The sequence below is a fragment of the Orycteropus afer genome, unplaced genomic scaffold, assembly GCF_000298275.1.
Source record: "Orycteropus afer afer isolate SDZICR_OR568_19922 unplaced genomic scaffold, OryAfe1.0 scaffold00026, whole genome shotgun sequence".
NCBI classification, from domain to species: domain Eukaryota; kingdom Metazoa; phylum Chordata; class Mammalia; order Tubulidentata; family Orycteropodidae; genus Orycteropus; species Orycteropus afer.
In genome coordinates this window covers 3,220,078-3,242,901 of record NW_006921613.1, presented here as the reverse complement: position 1 = coordinate 3,242,901, position 22,824 = coordinate 3,220,078, and the positions used below count along the sequence as shown (strand labels likewise).

General features: G+C 39.1%; 1 protein-coding gene across 1 annotated transcript in view; it reads left to right on the top strand.

The window, feature by feature from the left end:
• The first annotated feature begins 409 nt into the window (after positions 1–409).
• The window catches only part of UNC13C (unc-13 homolog C), a 903,686-nt gene continuing 881,271 nt past the window's right edge, over positions 410–22,824 (top strand). Inside the window, exon 1 of the mRNA XM_007935152.2 lies at positions 410–3,404. Coding sequence (XP_007933343.1) covers positions 413–3,404 — 2,992 coding nt within the window. The 5' untranslated portion in view covers positions 410–412. The remainder of the gene's footprint in view (positions 3,405–22,824) is intronic.

Here is a 22,824-nt window from a genome sequence, read left to right as displayed (position 1 = left end):
CTAATTGTTTTAAAAGTGTTGGTGTGTTCAGATATTCCCCTTGGTCCCTCTGTAATTTTTTACACATTGAGTATCTTGAATCCTTTCAGGATAAATCTAGCATTGATTTCTGATAATCACTTTAGCCTTCTTCTTCTTCTTTTTTTTTTTTTTTCAGATACTACATGAAGTTATGTGGAAATGGAGAGATTCATGAAACCCCTCCTCAAGGAGAGAATGTCTTTCATAAATGGCGGGTTGCTCCTGATTTTCCCAGGACATTGACTTTGTGGCAGAGCAACAGCTGCCCTTCATGTTATGTTCAATGATTCACAGACCATCTGAACAGCGATGCTTGCCTTAGACTTACAGATTTTCAACCTGATAACTTGTTTATTTTTTTGGACAGAAAAGTTTGCATTAATTGCTCTCCATGGTGGCCAATTATTTCAAGAGCCTGATTTTACCTTACATACATAAACTTTGCAAAGGAATGTTTACAAAGAAACTGGGAAATACAACCAAAAAGAAAGAGAATCGTCAGCAGAAAAAGGATCAACACTTTCCTTCTGCTGACCAGACCAAACCCCCTAAATTTTCAAATACCTTGAAAAGCACTGTAAAGAAGATTGCAAAGTGTTCATCTGCTCGCAACTTATCCATTGAAGAAGACGAGGCTAATAGAGAATTTTCCCTCTCACCAACTTTCAGTTACCGAGTAGCTATTGCCAATGGCCTACCAAAGAATATAAATGTAACCAACAATGATAATGAGGATCTGTTTCAAGAGCGATCTTCAATTGAGAGTTCCTACTCAGAATCATTAAATGAAATAAGAAGCAGTACAGAAAACCAGGCACAATCAACACACATGATGCCAGTAAGACGCACTCGAAAGAGTTCAAGTAGCCTCGCACCCTCGGAGGGTAGCTCTGATGGGGAGCGTACTTTGCATAGCTTAAAACTAGGAGCTTTACGCAAACTGAGAAAATGGAAAAAAAGTCAAGAGTGTGTCTCCTCAGACTTAGAGTTGAGCACAGTGAAGAAGACCTGGGGAATAAGAAGCAAATCTTTGGACAGAACTGCACGGAACCCAAAGGCGAATGCCCTTGAGCCAGGATTTAGTTCCTCTGGCTGCATTAGCCAAACACATGATGTCATGGAAATGATCTTTAAGGAACTTCAGGGGATAAGTCAGATTGAAACAGAACTTTCTGAACTACGAGGGCACGTCAATGCTCTCAAGCACTCTATAGATGAGATCTCCAGCAGTGTGGAGGTTGTACAAAGTGAAATTGAACAGCTGCGTACAGGGTTCGTCCAGTCACGGAGGGAAACCAGAGACATCCACGATTATATTAAACATTTAGGTCATATGGGTAGCAAGGCAAGCCTGAGATTTTTAAATGTGCCTGAAGAAAGATTTGAATACATTGAAAGTGTGGTGTACCAAATTCTGATAGATAAAATGGGTTTTTCAGATGCACCAAATGCTATTAAAATTGAATTTGCTCAGAGGATAGGACAGCAAAGGGACTGTCCAAATGCAAAGCCTCGACCCATACTTGTGTACTTTGAAACCCCTCAACAAAGGGATTTTGTCTTAAAAAAATCATATAAACTCAAAGGAACAGGCATTGGAATCTCAACAGATATTCTTACTTACGACATTAGAGAAAGAAAAGAGAGAGGGATACCATCCTCCCAGACATATGAGAGCATGGATATAAAGCTGTCCACTCCCGAGCCCCAAATCAAGAAGAACAGTTGGCATTCACCCAATGATAGTGATAGAGAGCTGGAATCTGACCTCAACAGAAACACTTACGCTGTGCTTTCCAAGTCAGAGTTTCAAACAAAGGCAAGTACTTCCAAGTCAAGCTCAAAGTCTCACAATGCTAGATCCAAGAATAAAACAGCTAATGGCAACAAAATAAAAAATAAATCAGATTATGATAAAATTTCCTCACAATTGCCACAATCGGATAACTTGGAAAAGCAACCAACAACCTATCATGCAGATGCAACACCCCTTTGGCATTCTCAAAGTGATTTTTTCACTGCTAAACTTAGTCGTTCTGAATCAGATTTTTCCAAATTGTGTCAGTCTTACTCAGAGGATTTTTCAGAAAATCAGTTTTTCACTAGAACTAATGGAAGCTCCCTCTTGTCATCTTCAGACCGAGAACTTTGGCAGAGGAAACAGGAAGGCACACCTAATTTGTATGACAGTCCCCAGGACCAGCGCTCAGATGGGGGTATTCAAGGTATCCAAGGACAGAATGAAATTGAGAACACAGAAACTGTGGATAGTGGAATGAGTAATGGCATGTTATGTGCCTCTGCAGACCGAAGTCATTACAGTGATTCACAGCTATCTTTACATGAGGATCTTTCCCCCTGGAAGGAATGGAATCAAGTTGAGCAAGGAGCTGATTTAGGCTTGGATTCATCCACCCAGGAAGCTTATGACTATGACACAAATAGTCTATCTGACCAGCAGCTGGATGTTTATAATAAAGATGTCAATGACTTGGGAAAGTGCCACAGTGACCTTCAAGATGACTCTGAGAGCTATGATTTAACTCAAGATGACAACTCATCTCCATGTCCTGGACTGGATAATGAAACACAAGGCCAGTGGGTTGGTCCATATGTTTGTTATCAGGGAACTAATTCCAATGAACTGTACCAAAATCAAAACCAGTTGTCCATGATGTATCGAAGTCAAAGTGAATTGCAAAGTGATGATTCAGAGGATGCCCCACCCAAATCTTGGCATAGCCGATTAAGCATTGACCTTTCTGATAAGACTTTCAGCTTCCCAAAATTTGGATCTACATTACAGAGGGCTAAATCAGCCTTAGAAATGGTATGGAACAAAAGCACGCAGAGTCTCAGTGGTTATGAGGACAGTGGTTCCTCCTTAATGGGAAGATTTCGCACATTATCCCAATCAACCGCAAATGAATCGAGCACCACCCTTGATTCTGATGTCTACACAGAACCCTATTATTACAAAGCAGAGGATGAGGAGGACTATAGTGTACCAGTGGCTGACAATGAAACAGATTATGTTGAAGTGATGGAACAAGTCCTAGCTAAACTAGAAAACAGGACTAGTATTACTGAAAGAGATGAACAAATGCAAGAATATGATCTCCCTTCATATGAAACTCCTTATGAAACCCCACAAGATGAGGGTTATGATGGTCAGGTAGATGACATAGTTAGTGAAGGTGGATTGGAGCCATTAAATGAAACATCAGTTGAAATGGAAATAAGAGAAGATGAAAACCAAAACATTCCTGAACCACCAATGGAAATCACAAAGCCAAAGCGGATTCGTCCTTCTTTTAAAGAAGCAGCTTTAAAAGCTTATAAGAAGCAAATGGCGGAGTTGGAAGAAAAGATCCTGGCTGGAGGTACTCAGGTTTAAGTATTACATTCTAAGCTACTTCTGTCTTACATTGAATGATGTTTCTTTATAACATGTTCTATTTTAAGTCTTGATAGAAATAGTTTACTTGCAATGATTTTGAAAGTTTATTCTAAGAAGGCTTTTATTATACTCAGACAGTTCTCTCAACATGTTGGGCTTGATGATTTAAATTAAAGCATATTTCAAGTGGGTCACATTAAAATGAGCCCAGACTTTCCCCTACACACTCTGGATCAAGATTTTTCTGCTAGGTTAGGTACGAACCCCATATCATATTAACCAACAACTCTGACATCAAATATTAGTCAAAGAATCCAAAATAAAACACAAAAAACAAAAAACCTCACTGCTGTCGAGTTGGATCTGACTCATAGCGACCCCTCCTTGGGTTTCCAAGGCAGTAAATGAGTGAGATAAAAGAACAGCTCCTTAGCTGGGTGTACTCCTTGACTTTTTACTAGTTTTACAGAGATGGTGAGGATTTTTTAATCTTAAAAAAAAACTTGCAAAGATGGACTCTTAGACTTATCATGCTTTCTCTCACCAAAGCTACACATTGAGTCCTGCCAGTTGAAGGAGCTGGGGTCTGCACAGCCAACTCTAGAAGTCCTATGGAGGACCATGACCTCCCTTACCACCTACTGATACAGCTGAGAGAGAGCAATAGAGCCAAGAGTCCAGGCCAGTCCTGAATATTGACCTTTAATCCAATGTCTGAGTCAAACAAGTCACTCTTTGAAGAATAGTCAGTAAAGGAATAGAGTTGAGAAGTTTCTTAGCAGAGTGAAAGTCCCTTCCCATTTTGAAAATGAGAATATTTTATCTAACAATTTTACTTAATTTCCTGGAAGACAATTTTAGATCATAGACTTTTTTTTTCTAATTGTGATTTCAGTGAAGGTTTACAAAACAACGTCATTTTCCGTACAACAGTTCATACACATTTTGTTTCATGATGTGGATTGTAATCCCCACAATACAACAGCCCTCTTCCCACCTCCTCCCTGTGGTTACATTTTTCCCTATGTGCTTCTTTCCTATGCATTCCTGCCCTCTGAGATATCTCCCTGTGCAAATACTGCCCTTCTGATCTCCCATATTGATTGTTCTAAAGAGTGCACCTACCTGGTGTGTATGTTCACCTTATGCACCTATTTTTTAGCTGGAAGCCACAGGAGTGAGTTCAATTGCAGCCTGTCAGGTGACTAGGGGCTGTAGTCTCAAGGGTTTCACCAGTCTCGATCAGACCAGTAAATCCTGGTCTTTTTTATGATTTTGAGTTTGGGTCCACATTTTTCTCTCACTCTCTCCAGGATAGCCTATCTTGATCTCTTTCTGAGTGGTTGACAGTGGTAGGTATGCACCATCTAGTTCTGGTCTCAGAGTCATGTAGACTGAGGTTTGCATGGTCTACTTGTCCCTTGGGCTAATTGTTTCCATACATCTTTGGTTTTCTTCATTATTCTTTGCTTCAGATGAGGAGAAACCAATTGTTGCATCTTAGATGGCCACTTGCAAGCTTTTAAGACCCCAGTGGTACTTCACCAAAGTGGAATGTAGACCAATGTTTTCATGTTGTATGTAATCTCAAGTCCATGGGCCCATTGACTCCCTCTCTCATGGTGTTTGATTGTAGCTAAGAAATTATACACTTTTTAAAAGTAGTTACATATAAATGTTTCATTTATGTACCAATTTTGATCTGCACTTATGTTAAACCACTATCATTTACATCCTTATTACTTTACATTTTTTAGTTTGTTATAATGAACTATATTTTGTTAATATTTACCCTGACTATGGCATTTGTGCCTAAGGCATTTGAGTGCTAACCAGAGGGCTGGTGGTTCATACCCACCAGCCACTTCTCAGAAGGAAGATGGTGCAACTACTTCTGTAGTGATACTACCTCAGAAACTCACGGAAGGGTCACTATGAGTCAGATCCAACTTGAGGGCAGTGAGCAGAATTTTATGGCATAATCATCTTTAATTTAGTTACTCCACATTATATTTCATAATGGTATATACATCTGTGATCAAGTGTTACTTGCTATGATGAAATTAAGTATTCTTTGCAGCCAGTAGTTAATTGAAGATTCCTTGTCTTGATGAAAACTGAGATCAGATATTTCTCCAAACTGGCTATTTTCTGGATGAATTCAATAATTCATCTATATAGATGAATTATTGAATAATCAGACACCTTTAATGCAAACTGTTTCAGGCCCTAAGATGTTTGAGATAACAATTAGAATTCTCTGCTCTAAAAACTTAGCTGTGTAAAACAACATGGCCTAATGTAATTCACTTAAAGAAACATAAGTCATTGGGATCATGGGCATTGGCTGGGAGTTTTTTTTTGGAAGGGTTTCTCAAGTATATTTAAAACTGATCTGAAGTGATACAAACAGTCAAATTCTATGTAAACATATTTTATATTAGAATAATGTCTATTTCATTTCAGAGCAACTTTTAGGAGTTAGATGTCCTTGTTTTTGAAACTCAGCTGAAAATTTTGGGAGAAACAAGGCAGAAGCTTAGTGTTGTGTTGCATTTGCAGTTGGTTCAGAGAAGTCTACTCAAATGCAAAATAAGACTAAACATTTTTTGTGTGTGCCTGTGTGTGTATATGAGTGGTTCTGATGCAATAAATAATATTTTAATGCCTGTTGGTGAAGATATCTGTTTGAAATTTTAGGCAATATCATAAACAGAGATAAGGCCATCAGTTTTTTGTTTTTTTTTTAAGTAGAACTTCACCAACTTTTAAAAAATTCCAAATGTGTAAGTGTTTCTGAAGTAGGCTTTACAGTGAATGACCCTTCAAATAGCTAACAAACCTAGTTAGCTAATGGCACTTACTCTTGGAAAATATAAATGCACTTTGTTGTCTATACACCATCAATTTAAAAATTCTACAACAGATAAAAAATATTGTTTTACACCTGGCCTGGCTACAGAGGATTCAGACCCCTCCACCATCTTGGAGCTTAGCTTGTTATATGAACCACCTTTGAATGGGATCTGTTGAATATCACCTGTCCAAGAGAAAATCAGCACATACTCTTTTTGATGCACTCTAATTGCTGAAAGGCACCAGATTGACTACCCAGGAGGCTGTAGCAGCCTAGTTTTCAAAGGCCATTTCTATGCCCCTTTGCAGCAGCTAGGTAGTTTTCCTTACTGTGTGCCGCCAATATGCCTCAGGAGGAAGGGCAGCCAAAGAAGGGCATTTTCCAGGCCCATTCTCTGCTTGGAGCATCCCAATGAGGTGCCAATTGTCGTGATTATTTTTGTGCCCATGGCCATCTGCTTACTGGGCATTGGGCAGATGCCAATGGATTTTTCTCTCCATGGCTTCCTAGTCAACATTAGGTAGAAGTGCTGTCTTTTTTCTATTACCAACTAGACCAGATTGGAGCATAGAGCTCTTGCTGTAAAACTCCATGGGATGCTATTTTCCTGACATAGCTTTATGGAATCATAGGCTTATAGGTTTAAGTTATTTATTTGAACTCTCATTTTCAGAGTTCTAATAAAGAGGGATTTAAAACAAAACAAACAAACGAACAAAAACATTGTTTATATATATATACATGGATACGGTGGTGATAGTGTTTCTGAGAAATTTTACCTTGAACAGCATGCCAGTGGGGAAAGAAATCTTAGAATGTTTTTAACCAGAAACCTATCCACAAGATCAAATTATTTCCTTGTGGCTGAATTCTGCTGAGGGATATGCTTTGTGTGGCTGGCCCAAATAAATGCCACACTATAATGTTGCCTATCTAATCTCCCACTTCTAGTCCTTTACCACCCTTCAGCTGGGATTAACTGCTTTCTCCTCTAAACTCCATCTACCTACCTCTTATTGTCACTTACTACAGTCTTCCACCTTATATAATATCAATCTGTGAGCATTTTCTCTTTTAAATGATAATCTAGACATAAGAAGTCTTGTCTTTTTCATTCTTTCAATTTGCATTGTGCCTAGATCAGTGCTTTTATATGGATATGACACTGAGCTAATAATTATTGTTAGATGAATGACCAACACAAAGGAGGCAGGATACTAAATAAAAAGCATCACATCCATATTCAAATTGTGGTCCTTAATTCATGACTATTTTCTGACAGCTCAGAACATGGTTACAGATGAAAGCTTACATTTATGGAGCAGTAGTGTAGGAGCTCTGGTAGCATAGTGCCTATGGCACTTGACTGCTAACCAGAAGGCTGGCGGTTCAAACCCCCCAGCCACTCCTCAGAAGGAAGGTTGGACAATCCTACTTCTGTAGTGATACTGCCTCAGAAACCCAAGGAGGGGTCACTATGAGTTGGATCTGACTCGATGGCAGTGAGTTTGGTTTTTGTTTTTGGTAGTGTATTTTGTGCACTTTTCTGGTATGTATATATGTTTTCATTATGTGCGTCTTATATAAACATAGTGCCATTATTAGACCATTTTTCAGATAAGGAACTGAGATACTGAAAACTTAAGTACATACTCAATGTAACACAGAGAACAAGTGGTTGATACAGAATTAAATAGGTGGTTATTTTATTTAGAGCAGCCTTATAGTTATTCACTTCAAAGGTTGTTTTATTCATGTTTTAAGCTGGGGAAAAATGATTAAAGGTAGAGGGCAGTGTCAGCCACTAGGTTTATTCCAGCTAAAAGATTTTCATGGGAAACCAGTAATAATATGAAAGATACTATGTTTTTTGACACACTGAGATTTTGACATAAAATAGTTCATCCTCAGTTTTTCTACTTCAAATCCTTGTATCATCTTATAAATCAAGACTTGAAAAGCCCAATAAATACTGTGCTGTAATAACTTCTTGAAGGGTGATGTATTTAAAGTCTCAGTACACTTTACCTGGAATTAGAGCTTAAAGACTGAAATAAATTTTGCTAGTAGAAGAACAAAAATCTTTACTTGTTTTGAAATGCCATCTCCAAGGTGTCTGTAGATACTGAAATAGACTGCAACATGGGTAATTAAGTATAATTATTAACTAATGTTTTGAAAAATCATGGTATGTATTTTATTTTCTGAATGGCTATAGAACATTGTTGGAATATTTTGGCTCCCAAATAAGGATATGAGATTGAATATATAAACATTTTCCTGAGGTTGATAATTGATTGTTTTATATCACTGTTTCCCAGACTGGCCAGTCATCGGAATCATCTGGGGAGGATTTATAATTGTTGTTGTTCCTGGGCATTGTTTTACAATTACAGATTATTAGGATCCTATCACTGAAAGTTTTGATTTTGTGGGCCTATAAAGAAGCCTATAATTGTTTATCCAAAATTTTATTTGTTATTGATGCCCTGTAGTAAAACAACTACTACCATGTATACACACTAATGAAAACATAATAAAACAAACTCTCAAATTTGAAAGTGAAAAGTAAAATAGCTCCTTTCATTCTTTAGAGAGAGGTAACCAGTTCCAGATATACATATACCTTTTTTTCTTTTTCTTTTAATATAATATTATTAGACTGTCATATATTCATGTTCTGCACCTTGTTTTTATTCATGCAATGAATACTTGCACATTCTTTTGATTTGAGTACCTATCACATTTTTTTTTAATAACACAAAGCTTTCCACTACATAGTTGTTCCATGGTTTGTTTGACTAGTCCTCTAGTAAGGGCTCTGGTGGTGTAGTGCCTAAAGCATTTGACTGCTTACCAGAAGGCTGGCTGTTCAAACCCACCAGCCATTCCTTGGAAGGAAGACTGGGCAATCTACTTCTGTAGAGATACCACCTTGGATACCCAAGGAGGGGGGTCACTATGAGTCGGAACCGACTCGGTGGCAGTGAGTTCAGTTTTGGGTGCTATTAAGGGCATTTTAGTTGGTTACAAACTTACAGTGAAGCATCATCATCTATATTTGGGTAAATGAGATGATATGTGTATAAGATATTTTCTTAGATGTGAAATTTCAGAGTCAAAAGATTTACTTCTGCTTAGAGGAGTTAGGGACTCATGAGTCCTAGGTTAAATTCAATACTTCATTCTCATAACACCTATCATATTTATAAATTTGCCTTTAGGTGTATGATTGTTTGATTATTGTTAGATTTCTTCTTGTATTGAAAAGGCATGGAGTGATTTTTTTCTTTTCTATTACTATTGTAGTGTCGGGAGGTCTGGTAGCATAGTGCCTAAGGCACTTGACTGCTAACCACTAGGCTGGTAGTTCAAACCCACCAGCCGCTCCTTGGAAGGAAAGTTGGGCAATCTACTTCTGTAGTGATACTGCCTCGGAAACCCAAAGAGGGATCGCTATGAGTTGGATCCGACTTGACGGCACGTAACAACAACAACATTGTAGTGTCAGAGCCTGGCCCATGTCTGGAATATAATAAATGCTCAATAAATATTAGTTGACTGGATAAATAAATTGGAGCTCTGGTAGTGTAGTACCTATGGCATTTGACTGCTACCCAGAAGGCTGGCAGTTCAAACCCACCAGCCACTCCTCAGAAGAAAGAGGGGCAATTTACTTCCATAGTGATACTGCCTCAGAAACCCAAGGAAGGATCGCTATGAGTCAGACCTGACTCAACGGCAGTGCATTGCGTTGCATTCATTGGCCTCCTCTATAAGTCAGTGGCTATGTGGTTCCATCTAAAGTGGAGAATGCTGAAATTCAGATAGCTTTCATTTTCTTTCTTTAAATCAAAAGGACATTATTCAAATACATATTTCAATATAATGCAATAACTTTATTTAGTTTTAACTAGGGTAAGTACAGTTGAGAGAAGACAAGACTTCCTTTGGCTCACATCTGTGAGGAAACTAGCTATTCTTTCCATAATGATGTAACCCAGACATCTCTGAAAACTTAGTTGAATGAAGCTGAATTCTAGGCTTAATGCTTATGATGAAATATTTTCTGATGGGTTGGTCTTCCTGACCCAAATCTATGAAGTAGTACTTTCAAACTTCAGAATACATCTGCAAAGAGCCGAGATCAAGAGAGGTTGGGCATGGTTTTCAATATGTTCCCTCGTGGTTCTATTCTCATCAGAGAACATTTGAAGAGAGATACTAAATATCAGTAGTAAATATTATACCTATCCCCACAGCATTGTTTAATACTCTCTGCTTTTTAAATAAGAAGTGATAGAATCAGTCTAAGGAAAGCATGTCAATCCTTTTCTTAACTTAAAAATAAACAAAGAATGATTTTGCAGTCCTCCAAAGGGGTGAATTATTACATTTTATGAAAAGGCTTTGGTGATATCTAAACAATAAAGCAGAGAGAGGCAATACATGTAGTCCTTAAAAGGTGTGTGCAAATTGAAAATGTTAGAACTCACCTACTTCACAAGCCCTAGAAGATTTTGCTATATGAAACATTCAGTGGATTATTTTGACTACATCTCACATTTTATCTCTTTCTATAAGTTTGAGGTTTTCCGTGTACATCTTCTTCAGAGCAAGCACACCAGTAATGGTAATGGAAGAAGACAATCTAGTTGCAAAATAGTCTGTTAAAATATAATGCATAGCAATAAACTTTTGACTTAATATTGTTTATGTCTTAATACTTCTGGTTATCTAGTGCCGCTCTGACAAGAAATATACCACAAATGGGATGGCCTTAACAGGAGTTTATTCTTACAATTTGGAGGCTTTAAGTCCAAGTCCAAAGTGCCAAGCTCTAGGGGCTGGGTGAAAGCCCCTCAACCTTGGGGTCCAGCTCTGCCTCCACTCCCGGCCCACTGGAGCTAGAGGCATTTCTTCACTCAGACAGCTGCTGGCTGCTGAGGCTCAGAAGCCCCAAGATTGACAAGTAAAAAGGTACAGTCCCAATGTTACCAATCCACATGGCAGGCCATTAACTTAAGTCCACTGTAAGTCCCAAGGTTGTCAGAGCATGGAAGCCTGCTGAGCAACAACACAGCTACATGCAGGGTCCAAGTGTGCCATAAGCTAGAGAACATTCTCAAAGCTTCTCCTTAAATACAGGAAGCAGACCACATCTCAAAGGCAGCTACTCAGCTGCTTGTGGTAGATCCTACCATAGACTTGGTTGCCAGTCTCATCATGGGTAATAACTACCACCAGCTGCCCAGCCACTCAACCAGGCCTAGCCAAGTTGACATAAAAACATAACCATCACAATACTGTAAAGGAGACTTATGAGGATAACCAAGGTTCCCTAGGGGCAACAGAGAAACAGCCATGGAGGCTGTTTTCTTGCTAGAGGTAAGGCCCTAAGTGCTCAGTGGGTACACCTCCTAGCAGACAGGGCTAGGAACCAAGGAACTAGTGTGCTTGTAAATCACCTGAGAGAGAAGATAGAATATGATAGGCTATACAAGGAAATTAGTCCAAGTGAAACAGAAGGTCCTAAAGTGTACATTGTTATGAAATGGAACTCAAAGAAAAGGATGGAAACTAACATGTGTATTGAATGCCTTCCTGTTTGATTCATTTGAGATATGTTAAGTACATATTTAGTCCTCACTATAACTTTGCAAGGAGAGGAACCCAGGCCATGCCACACAAGCAGCAAGGTGGGAAGGCAGGGAAAGGACAGAAAAGGCAAAGGGGACCAGAATAGAATGAGAAGTCAGCTGCAGGGATCCAGGTAAGGGTGGTTGGAAGGGTCCAACAGCTAAGGGAGACAAACTTGTCTGTCAGTTTGTTTTACTGTGGTGATGAGTTGCTGTGAGTCTGAGGCTGTGCCACTGGTGTTTCAAACCCAGTGGGGTGCACCTGTTGCACAGGTATCAGCCAGGCTTGAAGACTGAGACAGACTAGGAAGAAGGAGGAGGCCATCCACTTCTCAAAGAATTGGCCAGGGAAAACCTTATGAATAGCAGAAAAACACTGTCTGATACATTACTGTGCAAATTTATGAATAATCTGGAAATATTATCCAATATAGAGGGGGAAGATGAGTCACTTAGCTTAGAAAGCTCTCAAAGTAGGACTGGGAAAGAGCTGCATCATCAGAGTAAACCCAGTTTTACTCATATGGATAAGGTAAAGCATTTGAGACCTCCATTTGCAGACGTGGCACCACGCAAATTGGGGAGAAACAGCGGCAAACATGCATTAATAATTGGAACATGGAATGTTCGAAGTATGAATCTAGGAAAATTGGAAGTTGTCAAAAATGAACTGGAATGCATAAAGATTGATATCCTAGGCATTAGTGAGCTGAAATGGACTGGTTTTGGCCATTTTGAATCAGACAACCATATGATCTACTATGCCTGGGATGACAGTTTGAAGAGGAATGGCGTGGCATTCATCATCACAAAGGATGTTTCAAGATCTGTCCTGAAGTACAATGCTGTCAGTGATAGGATAATATCCATACACATACAAGGAAGACCCATTAATATGACTATTGTTCAAATTTATGCCCAACCACTAAAGCCAAAGATGAGGAAATTGAAGATTTTTATCAACTCTTGCAGTCTGAAATTGACTGAACTTGCAATTAGGATGTGTTAATTATCACTGGTGACTGGAATGCAAAAGATGGAAACAAAGAAAAATCACCAGTACTTGGAAAATTTGGCCTTGGTGACAGAAATAATGCTGGAACTTGCATGGTAGAATTTTGCAAGACAAACGACATTTTCATTACAAACATCTTTTTTCAAAAACACAAATGGTGGCTGTACACGTGGACTTCACCAGATGGAACACACAGGAATCTACATTGACTACATCTGTCGTAAGAGGTGATGAAGAAGCTCAATATCTTCAGCCAAAACCAGGCCAGGAGCTGATTGTGGAACAGACCATTAACTACATATATGCAAGTTCAACTTAAAGTTAAAGACAAAACAAGTCCACAAGAGCCAAAATATGATCTAGAATATATCCTTCCTGAATTTAAAGACCATCTAAAGAATAGATTTGATGCATTGAACACTAATGACCGAAAACCAGAAGAATTGTGGGATGACATCAAGAGCATCATCCATGAAAAAAGCAAGAGGTCACTAAAAAGACAACAAAAGAAGAGAAGACAAAAATAGATGACAGAAGAGACTCTGAAACTTGCCCTTGAGCAGAGAGTAGCTAAAGCAAATGGAAGAAATGACAAGACAAAAAGATTGAACCAAAAATTTCAAAGAGCAGCTCGAGCAGACAAAGCCAGTTACTACAATGAAGTGCAAAGACCTGGAGTTAGAAAACCAAAAGGGAAGAGCACACTCATCATTTCTCAAGCTGAAAGAACTGAGGAAAAAATTTTAGCCTCGAGTTGCAATACTGAAAGATTCTAAGGGCAAAATATTGAATGACGCAGGGAACATCAAAAGAGGATTAAAAGAATACACAGAGTCACTGTACCAAAAAGAACTGGTCACTGTTCATCCATTTCAGGAGGTGGCATATGATCTAGAACCAATGGTACTGAAGGAGGAAGTCGAAGCTGCAATGAAGGAATTGGTGAAGAACAAGGCTCTGGGAATTGACAGAATACCCATTGAGATATTTCAACAAACACATGCTGCACTGGAGGCAGTCATTGGGTTATGCCAAGAGAATTGGAAGACAGCTACCTCGCCAACTGACTGGAAGAGATCCATATTTGTACCCATTCCAAAGAAAGGTGATCCCGCAGAATGTGAAAATTATCTAACAATATCATTAATATCACACTCAAGCAAGATCTTACTGAAAATAATTCAAAAACGGTTGCAGCAGTTTATTGATAGAGAACTTCCAGAGGTGCAAGCTGGATTCAGAAGAGGATGTGGAACAAGGGATATCATAGTTGCTGTCAGACAGATCTTGGCTCAAGGCAAAGAATACCAGAAAGATGTTTACTTGTGCTTTATTGACTATGCAAAGGCATTTGATTGTGTGGATCATGACAAATTATGGATAACATTGAGAAGAATGGGAATTCCTGAACACTTGATTGTACTCATGAGGAACCTGTACCGTGACCAGGAGACTGTCATTCAAATGGAACAAGGGGACACTGCAATGGTTTAAAATCAGGAAGGGAGTGCCTCAGGGTTGTATCCTTTCCCCATACTTATTCAATCTATATTCTGAGCAAATAATCAAGAAGCTGGACTATATGAAGGAAAATGTGACATCAGGATTGGAGGAAGAATCATTAACAACCCGAGATATGCTGATGATACAACTTTGCTTGCTGAAAGTGAGGATGACTTGAGGCAGTTACTAATGAAGATTGAGGAACACAGTCTGCAGTATGGATTACATATGAATATAAAGAAGACAAAGATCCTCACAACTAGACCAATAAGCAGCATCATGATAAATGGAGAAAAAGATTAAGGTTGTCAAAGAATTCATGTTGCTTGGTTCTACAATCGAGGCCAATGAAGCAACAGTCAGGACATTACATGACGTGTAGCACTGGGCAGGTCGACTGACTGCAAAGGAACTCTTTCAAGTGCTGAGGAGCAAGGATGTCTCCTTGAGGACTAAGGTGCTCCTGACACAGGCCATGATATTACCAATCACCTCATATGCATGTGAGAGCTGGACAATGAATAAGGAAGACCGAAGAAGAGTTGATGCTTTTGAGTTGTGGTGCTGGAGAAGAGTGCTGAATGTACCATGGACTGCCAAAAGGACTAACAGATCTGTCCTGCAGGAAGTGCGGCTGACATGCTCTTTGGAAGCGAGGATGGCCGGACTTCATCTCACCTACTTTGGTCATGTTGTCAGAGGGGACCATTCCCTGGAGAAGGATGTCATGCTTGGTAAGGTGGAAGGTCAATGAAAGAGGGGAAGGCCTTCGATGAGATGGATTGACATGGTGGCTGTGACGATGGGCTCAAGTATAGCAAGGATCATGGAGCTGGCGTGGGAGCGGGTGGTGTTTCGTTCTGCTGTGCATGGGGTCGCTAGGTGTCAGAAATGACTCAACAGCACCTAACAACAACATAACTTTGTGAAAGAGTCTCTGGGTGATGCAAATAGTTTAACACTCAGCTACTAACTGAGAGACTGGCAGTTTGATTCCTCAGAGGCATCTTAGAAGACCTACCTTGCTGGTGATCTTCTGAAACACCACAGCCATTGGAAACCCTATGGAACGTGATTCTACTCTGACATACATAGGGTTGCAATGAGTTGGAGTCCACTCAATGCCAACTGTTTGGTTTTTGATATAATCTTGGGAAGAAGGTGGTATTATCCCCTTTTTACAAATGAGACTACTGAGTCTCAGTAAGACAAAACATGGTCAAAGATCTTATAGCTAATAAAGGTATTGATGGAATCTGATTGTACACCTGATGGAATCTAAAGTCTGACTCTCCTTCCATGACATCCTGTTACCTGTATGGGCAAGTCTTACATGAAAGAACATGGGACATGTGTTTAAACATACATATAACTCGTGCTTTCATGTTTTAATGATGTAGTAAACATTGACTGCTATTAACAAAAAGTTAATGATAATAGTTTGGGCTAAGAGATAGTACCACATTATTATGGAGTTTAGCAAAACTAGAATGGTGATACTTGTCACATTAAAGCCTTTATTAGGGGTGAGAAAGTTCCAATAATAGTAGTTTTGGGGGAGCGTAAAATTTTGACAGAAGTTAGGGCAAAAATTCACAAACAGAGACCAGCCATGAACAGAAGCAGTGGAAATGTTGTAGGATTCAAAGGTTTAGTTTGTTCAAAACTGTTAATGGCTCCTAAACTATATACTTGAAACACCTTTCTTTGTAAGGAAACTAACTAATTCAATGGACTTCCTCTCCTCACTTGTTACAGAGTTTTACCCCAGACCCTGAATATCACCCTATTGAGTATGTCTATTTCAGGTCTTTGCACGTGTATCATAACGATTATTAGGCTATACAAGCTGTATCTTATACCAGAGGTCAGAGCTTCAGTAGTGCATTGAAGCAGAGCAAACCTGCCACCTGGAGAGTAGGCCTCAGACAAGATGTAACTGCTAGGGACCTGAGAGTCTAAGTCTGGGTATCAGGTAGATAGATAGAGAATAACATAGAAAAGCCAGGAGTAGGGGTCTGAAGCGGGCAAGGAGTTGCTTCCAGGAGGCCTTTTTGCTAATAGTAGAGCCATGGTGACCAGGTTAGGGATGAGGGAAAATTTTCAACATCTCAGAATGGGAATTGTTAAGAAGAATGCAGATCCTAATAGAAATTGAAGTGTTATAAAGTTTATCAAGGGAGTGAACTCATTCAGTGAACTGGGGCCTAACGTTAGGAGTGATTTCCTGAGAAAGGAAAATCCTAATTGTTAGCGCTGGTCAATAATGTCTGAACCAAAATTTTCAAGCAGGATAACTTAATGCTAGACCTGAGAGAGCTGGGATATCCTGACCTTGAGGTCTTTTTTCAAGCACTAACAGCATTAGCTTAGGTTGACTCCAGAAGCTATGACAGGACAAAACTAAATGTATTAATTGGTTTGTTTAATTAATTTGTAGACCCAAACTAAGACCTGAGGTTGTGTTTATTAATATCCTCATTGTATGGAAGAGGTAACAGTACCTTAGCACATTAATCTGACCATCACTTACCTGAGTTCTTCCAGTCTATAATATGCTGCTGCTTCTTCCTTTTTTTTTTTTTAAAGGAAAATACGTTATAGAATCTTGTCAACTGCCTCATTCATCGAACTTGGTTCGTGATAGCACTCAGCTACTTCTAAAAATAAAAGAAACCGTCAGAAGATAAAAATTGCTACCACTAGGAAGATCCAAATGACTGATATATAACTGTAGGCAGTCCCAAAGGGTCCCTAAGATATTTTGAGCAATGTCACTTTATTTAGAATACATACATATCTCCTCACTCCCTCCTTTCCTCCAGCCATCTTCCTTGCTCCCAATTTATCCTGTAATTCTTCCCCAGTCCAACCATGATAACTACTTGGAAAAGGATATTCCTTATTTTGAAGTATGAAATTTGATGTTTGTAAGATTTTTTTATTATGATGATGATTATTTTAAGTATCACACACACACACACACACACACTTTCATTAATTTTCTTAGGAACCCTGTAAGATAGGTAACTTAATAATAGCTAACATTTATTGAGGACTTATTATGTGGTACACAATATTCTAAATATTTTATATATATTAAGTCATATAATCCTCACAACAACCCTAGGAGTTGGGTAATTTTATTATCTCCATTTTTTTGGATAAATAATACAGACACTGTAAAGTACATAAGGAAAGAAAAAGCTGAGTAGTATCAGAACCAGGATTTGGACCCAGGAATTCCTCTTCCAGTTCCATGCACTTAGTTACTACCCTATGCAGCCTAGTTTGTTATTGTTGTTATTTGCCATCGAGTCTGCCCCGACTCACAGCGACCCCTCCTTGGGTTTCCGAGGCAGTATCATTATGGAAGTAGAATTGCCCAACCTTCCTTCCGAGGAGTGGCTGGTGGGTTTGAACGCCAGCCTTCTGGTTATCAGTCAAGTGCCTTAGGCACTATGCTACCAGGGCTCCTATACAGCCTAGTTTAGGAGTTCATAAATTAATACTGGTATTCAACTTTACAAGAGATGGTGAAACAGAGGTGGCAAAATGTCAGTTTACCTGACAATATCAATTTGTCATAAGAGCTGTGATTTATAAGCTATTCTCCCAAGTCATAAGCCAGCTCACAAGCTATCAGACCATTTTCCCATTTTATAAGTTCTTATTATTGGGAACATGTTTATCCAGGTGTCATTTCTGTGTAAGTTGTAATAAAATAATTTTGACTACATATAATAGTGGCAACATGAAATGACAGATTGAATATGATCTTATTTTCCAGGGAAGTAGGTCAAGCTTCCCCTTTTCTCAATGCCTGTTCTGATGCTTAGTGGTGTCTTGTAGAAAGCTCATGGTTTTAGTTTTTCTATTTCTGTTCTTTACTGATTACAGGTGAAGGCATACACACTCTCATACTCATGCACACACACAGAAAATGTGGATTTACTTAATAGTTAACATAGTGATATTTTATTATCTTATGGAAAATTGATAGGAAATTTTGAAGTTGATCATCATTCCCTTTGCATTTTCTAAAGACACAAAGTGGTTATAATATTTAAAAAGTTAGCTATCACATATGTAGAATCTTCATAAAATATCAATGAAGTAGATTATAGCCAATGGCTAAATATCCTGTCTCTGTTCTTTTAAGTTAACTACCAATAGTTACACACGTTGTAAAACTAGCAGGTAAGGGTACCAGGTATCAGCACCAAGACTTCTGATTCCTACCGTGATATTCTTCAGATAGCAACAGGCTCTTAGCCCCTTGTGCACATTTATGCTTCTTTCTTCTGGAAGTTAGAACATCTGGCCTGTAACAGACTTCTGGGGCTGTGCCAAAAATATTCCTCTGCTCACTCCTGTACTGATTGGTTCTTAGGTTTTAAAATGCATGAGAATCATCTGGAGGTACTTGTTAAAAATAAAAATTTCTAATCCAATATCCAGTTGATTCTGAAATATCAATGTGTCACAGTAAGAGATGTTTCTTTAGTTAGAGGGGGAGTCTTTTTTGCACTCCTTCCTGAGTGATAACATTTGCTCCATTAGCTTGAGTTGCCCTCTGTGTGATCATGGTCCCAAAGCAATCTCTTTTGGCTAACTTTCCGTCTTCAACCCTAGACTATTGTATTCATCCATGCATTCACCCACTCATTCACTCATTCAATATGTAATTGCCTGGTTGGGTACCTGGAATATGTTGTTGTTATGTTGGTTGAAGTCAAATTGATTTCAACTCATAGTGAACCCACGTGTGCAGAGTGGAATGGTTCCCCAGGGTTTTCAGAAGCAGATTGCCAGTCCTGTCTTCCCAGGCACCTCTGGGTGGACTCCAACTGTCAACCTTTTGACTTGTAGTCAAGTGCTTAACTATCTGTGCCACCCAGCAAATCATACTTGATCTCTGTTCTCGTGAAGTAGATGGAATTAATTTAATTTAAAATTACCCAAATAAGTAATTGTAAAAAAATAAATAAATAAAGCATTTCAGGCAGAGATAACAGATAACAGCATGAGTCTAGATCTTAAGGCAGAAAATGGCATAACACATTTGAGGAACTTAAAGAACACTGGGTTTGACTGGACTCTATCAAGGAAGGCAGTGAATGATGTGAGATAAATCTGGTACAATAATCAGAAGCCTGATTTTTCTGAGTCTTGTGGATCACTTTAGGGATTTTTGTTTTCTACCTAGAAATCATCGAATGAAATGGAAAAGAAATGACATAATGAGGTATAGGTATTGCCCTGAAGTACACTATAGTCCTATCAAGGAAAAGGCTAACCTGCGGTCTTCACAATCATTCCTAATACCAAATTATTCTCTCTCACCATTGCCTAATCGTACTTCTCTTTGCAACCTTATCTCAGTAAATGGTACCATGATCCCCTATTTGCTCAAGTCAGAAAGTCTTTCTTTGTGGCTCCTTTCTTGCCACATTGTAGTGGACGTTTGCGCCATTTTTGGATGCCTGCCATCTGCATCCCCTTCTTATTTCTTTCTTCCAATATGTGAACACTTGGAGGGAAGTCATGCCCTGTGTCCTAATGCAGAAGCTGAAAGGTGATGGATATTCCTTTTCCCCACCCTGACAGCCTCAGATTAGATCTGGTTAATGGGTAGCTCCTGCCCAGGATTTTGAATTTGTGAGGAGTGATACAAGGTAGGGCTAATTAGAAATTATATATTAGCACCATGGAATCAAGAATCCAGTGGTAGTGCATGCCAGCAGTGGTGAACTCCCTGTGATGATCTTGGTTGTGTTCTATGTCACCTTAACTCTTATGTCTTCAACCTGGTTGAGTCTATGATCTACCCAATGGAACTCTTCTCTTTTTATTAGGCAAAGTGAATTTTGTTATTTGGGGTACACATATCCCCATAAATGTAATCATTCAACAATCCTCAACTTTTACTTTGTAATTATTTCTCAAATGCAACAAATTCTCCCAATCTCCATTATATCTACCCTTGAAATAACTCCATTGTATCTTCCCTGAACTATTGCCAGAAGTTCCTAATTGGTCTCCTGTCTCTACTCCTTTCTCCCCAACCTATCCCCTGTCTGTATTCAGAAATATATGCAAATAAATTATTTTAGGGTAAGACACAAAAAAACAGTGAGCCCTTTTTACTGAAAATTCTTGCTTTCTTGTTGCCTCCTTCACTGGCCTATAAGATCCTAGGAAGCAGGGGTTGTGCCTTGTACCTTGGCATCTCACACAGTGCCCACCAGAAATGAACAAGTGAGGCAGCCCAGCCAAGCATAAGCAGTCCAGCACAGACAAGCATGCATTCTGGAATCAGACTACAAGTGTGTGATCTTAGGCAGGATCGTTAACTTCTTGGTGACTCAGTTTTCTCACTAACAAAATGCAGATAATAATAGTATCTATAAGTGGCCAAAAAGTACAGTAAATAAATAAAAATAAGATAGAATTCCAGTCAAACCAGTAAGTAATCAGTAAGGCAGCCAACCTCATCTGAAAAGGACAAAGACGTCTTCCCTTCATCTTAAGTGATTTCAGAGAAATATGAGCCAGAAGCTAAATGCTACAGTTACCTTCTTATATATTTTTAACTGGAGTAAAATTGCTAACCAGAATGCATTTTGGAAAGTGATCAATTATCTGATTATTTGTGTGGTTTGAATCCTTGAAAGACTACAGGCACAGACAGCCTGGTAGTCATAATGGCTACAGGATTGATATTTTCATAGAATACAAAAACATGCAATTGCCTAATTTCTCTGGCTTATTGTAAACTGGTTTGCTTTGGGGCATTTTCAACATGGAGAACCATTAAGTCCACCAACATTTGTTGAGTGTGAGAAGTGTGATAGATTTAATTTAGGGCAATAGAAAGGGGGGGGAAATGAGATAAAAGACATGGATTCTTTGCTTCATAGGGTTGCAGTCTCAAACCAAACCAAACTAATTGTCATTGAGTCAGTTCCAACTCATCTCAACCCCCATTGTTTTTCTGAGGTGGTAGATCTTTTTGGAAGTAGATTGCCCCATCTTCCTTCGGAGGAGTGGTTGGTGGCTTTGAACCACCAACCTTCTGGTTAGCAGTCAAATACTTTATGCTTTCTAGGAGCTCTGGTAGCATAGTGGCTAAGATACTTGCCTGCTAACCAGACGGCTGGTGGTTCAAACCCACCAGCCACTCCTCGGAAGGAAGGTTGGGCAATCCTACTTCCATAGTGATACTGCCTCAGAAACCCAAGGAGGGGTCACTATGAGTCGGGTTTGACTCGACGGCACATAACAACAACAACAGTCCAGTTCATGCTAATTCAGAATTATCTCTTGAGCTAAATATTGTGAGAGGCTTTGTGGGTAAGAAAAAAAGAAATAGACTAAGAGCCTCCTGCCTTCATACATCCTCATCCAAAAGTTCATTTAAATAGACTTACTACCACTGACCTGAACACCATCCAGGATATCATAGCTATAATGAGAAGAGAAAACATAGACAAGATAAATAACTGGATGATTAGTGACAAAGTTACTAATAATAATTTTAGAAAATAAAATGAAGTCATAACAATAAAAATAGTAACCAACATTTACCCAACCCAAGCTGTGTGACAGATAGGTGTACTTTCTAGACATTTTCCTAAGTCTCCATGCAACCTCAGGAGGTACAGCAGATGTCTCTAGATCCCCATACTGCCCTCTATAACTCTCTTCTGATTTCAACTGCAGCTGCAGTGGAGAATAGCATATGAACTCAGCCTCATATTTCACTGACAGTCTTCCCACCTCAGTGGGCATTTTCATTATTTAGGATTTTTGCCTCAAAACCTTCCCAGATGCTAAAGGATTCTGCTCAGAAATCTACAACTAGTGGGGGACAGTGGTTACTGGACATATACTATAGCCTTTTATTCTTCAGGAGGACAATTCTGTGTGGCCTCTGAACCCATTTCTGGAGTTCCTAGCTGAATTAAGTCCCTATTGTCTACAATGGCAACCTCAGTAATATATCCTTATATTGCTCTTTCCTACTTCTCTGGTTCATTCTCCTTGTTCCTTTATTCTTGCTACCACGGACCACCTCCAAATAAACTACCTTCATGGTCTTGTCCCAGGCTCTACTTTTGGGAGACCCAAACTTAGACATGATGTTGTGACTATGAATATCCCCATTTTATGGATAACAGTGTACATTAAACTGAATGTCACTTAGCTAGCTGATGGACTTTAAACAGAACCAGGGTTTGAATACCTGTCCCTGCTCTTAATTACTACACAATTTCTTGTAAACAATATGAAGGTCATTGTTGAAAAACCATGTTGTTGTTGTTGTTGTTGTTAAGTGCCGTTGAGTCGTTTCTGACTCATAGCGACCCCATGCACAGCAGAATGA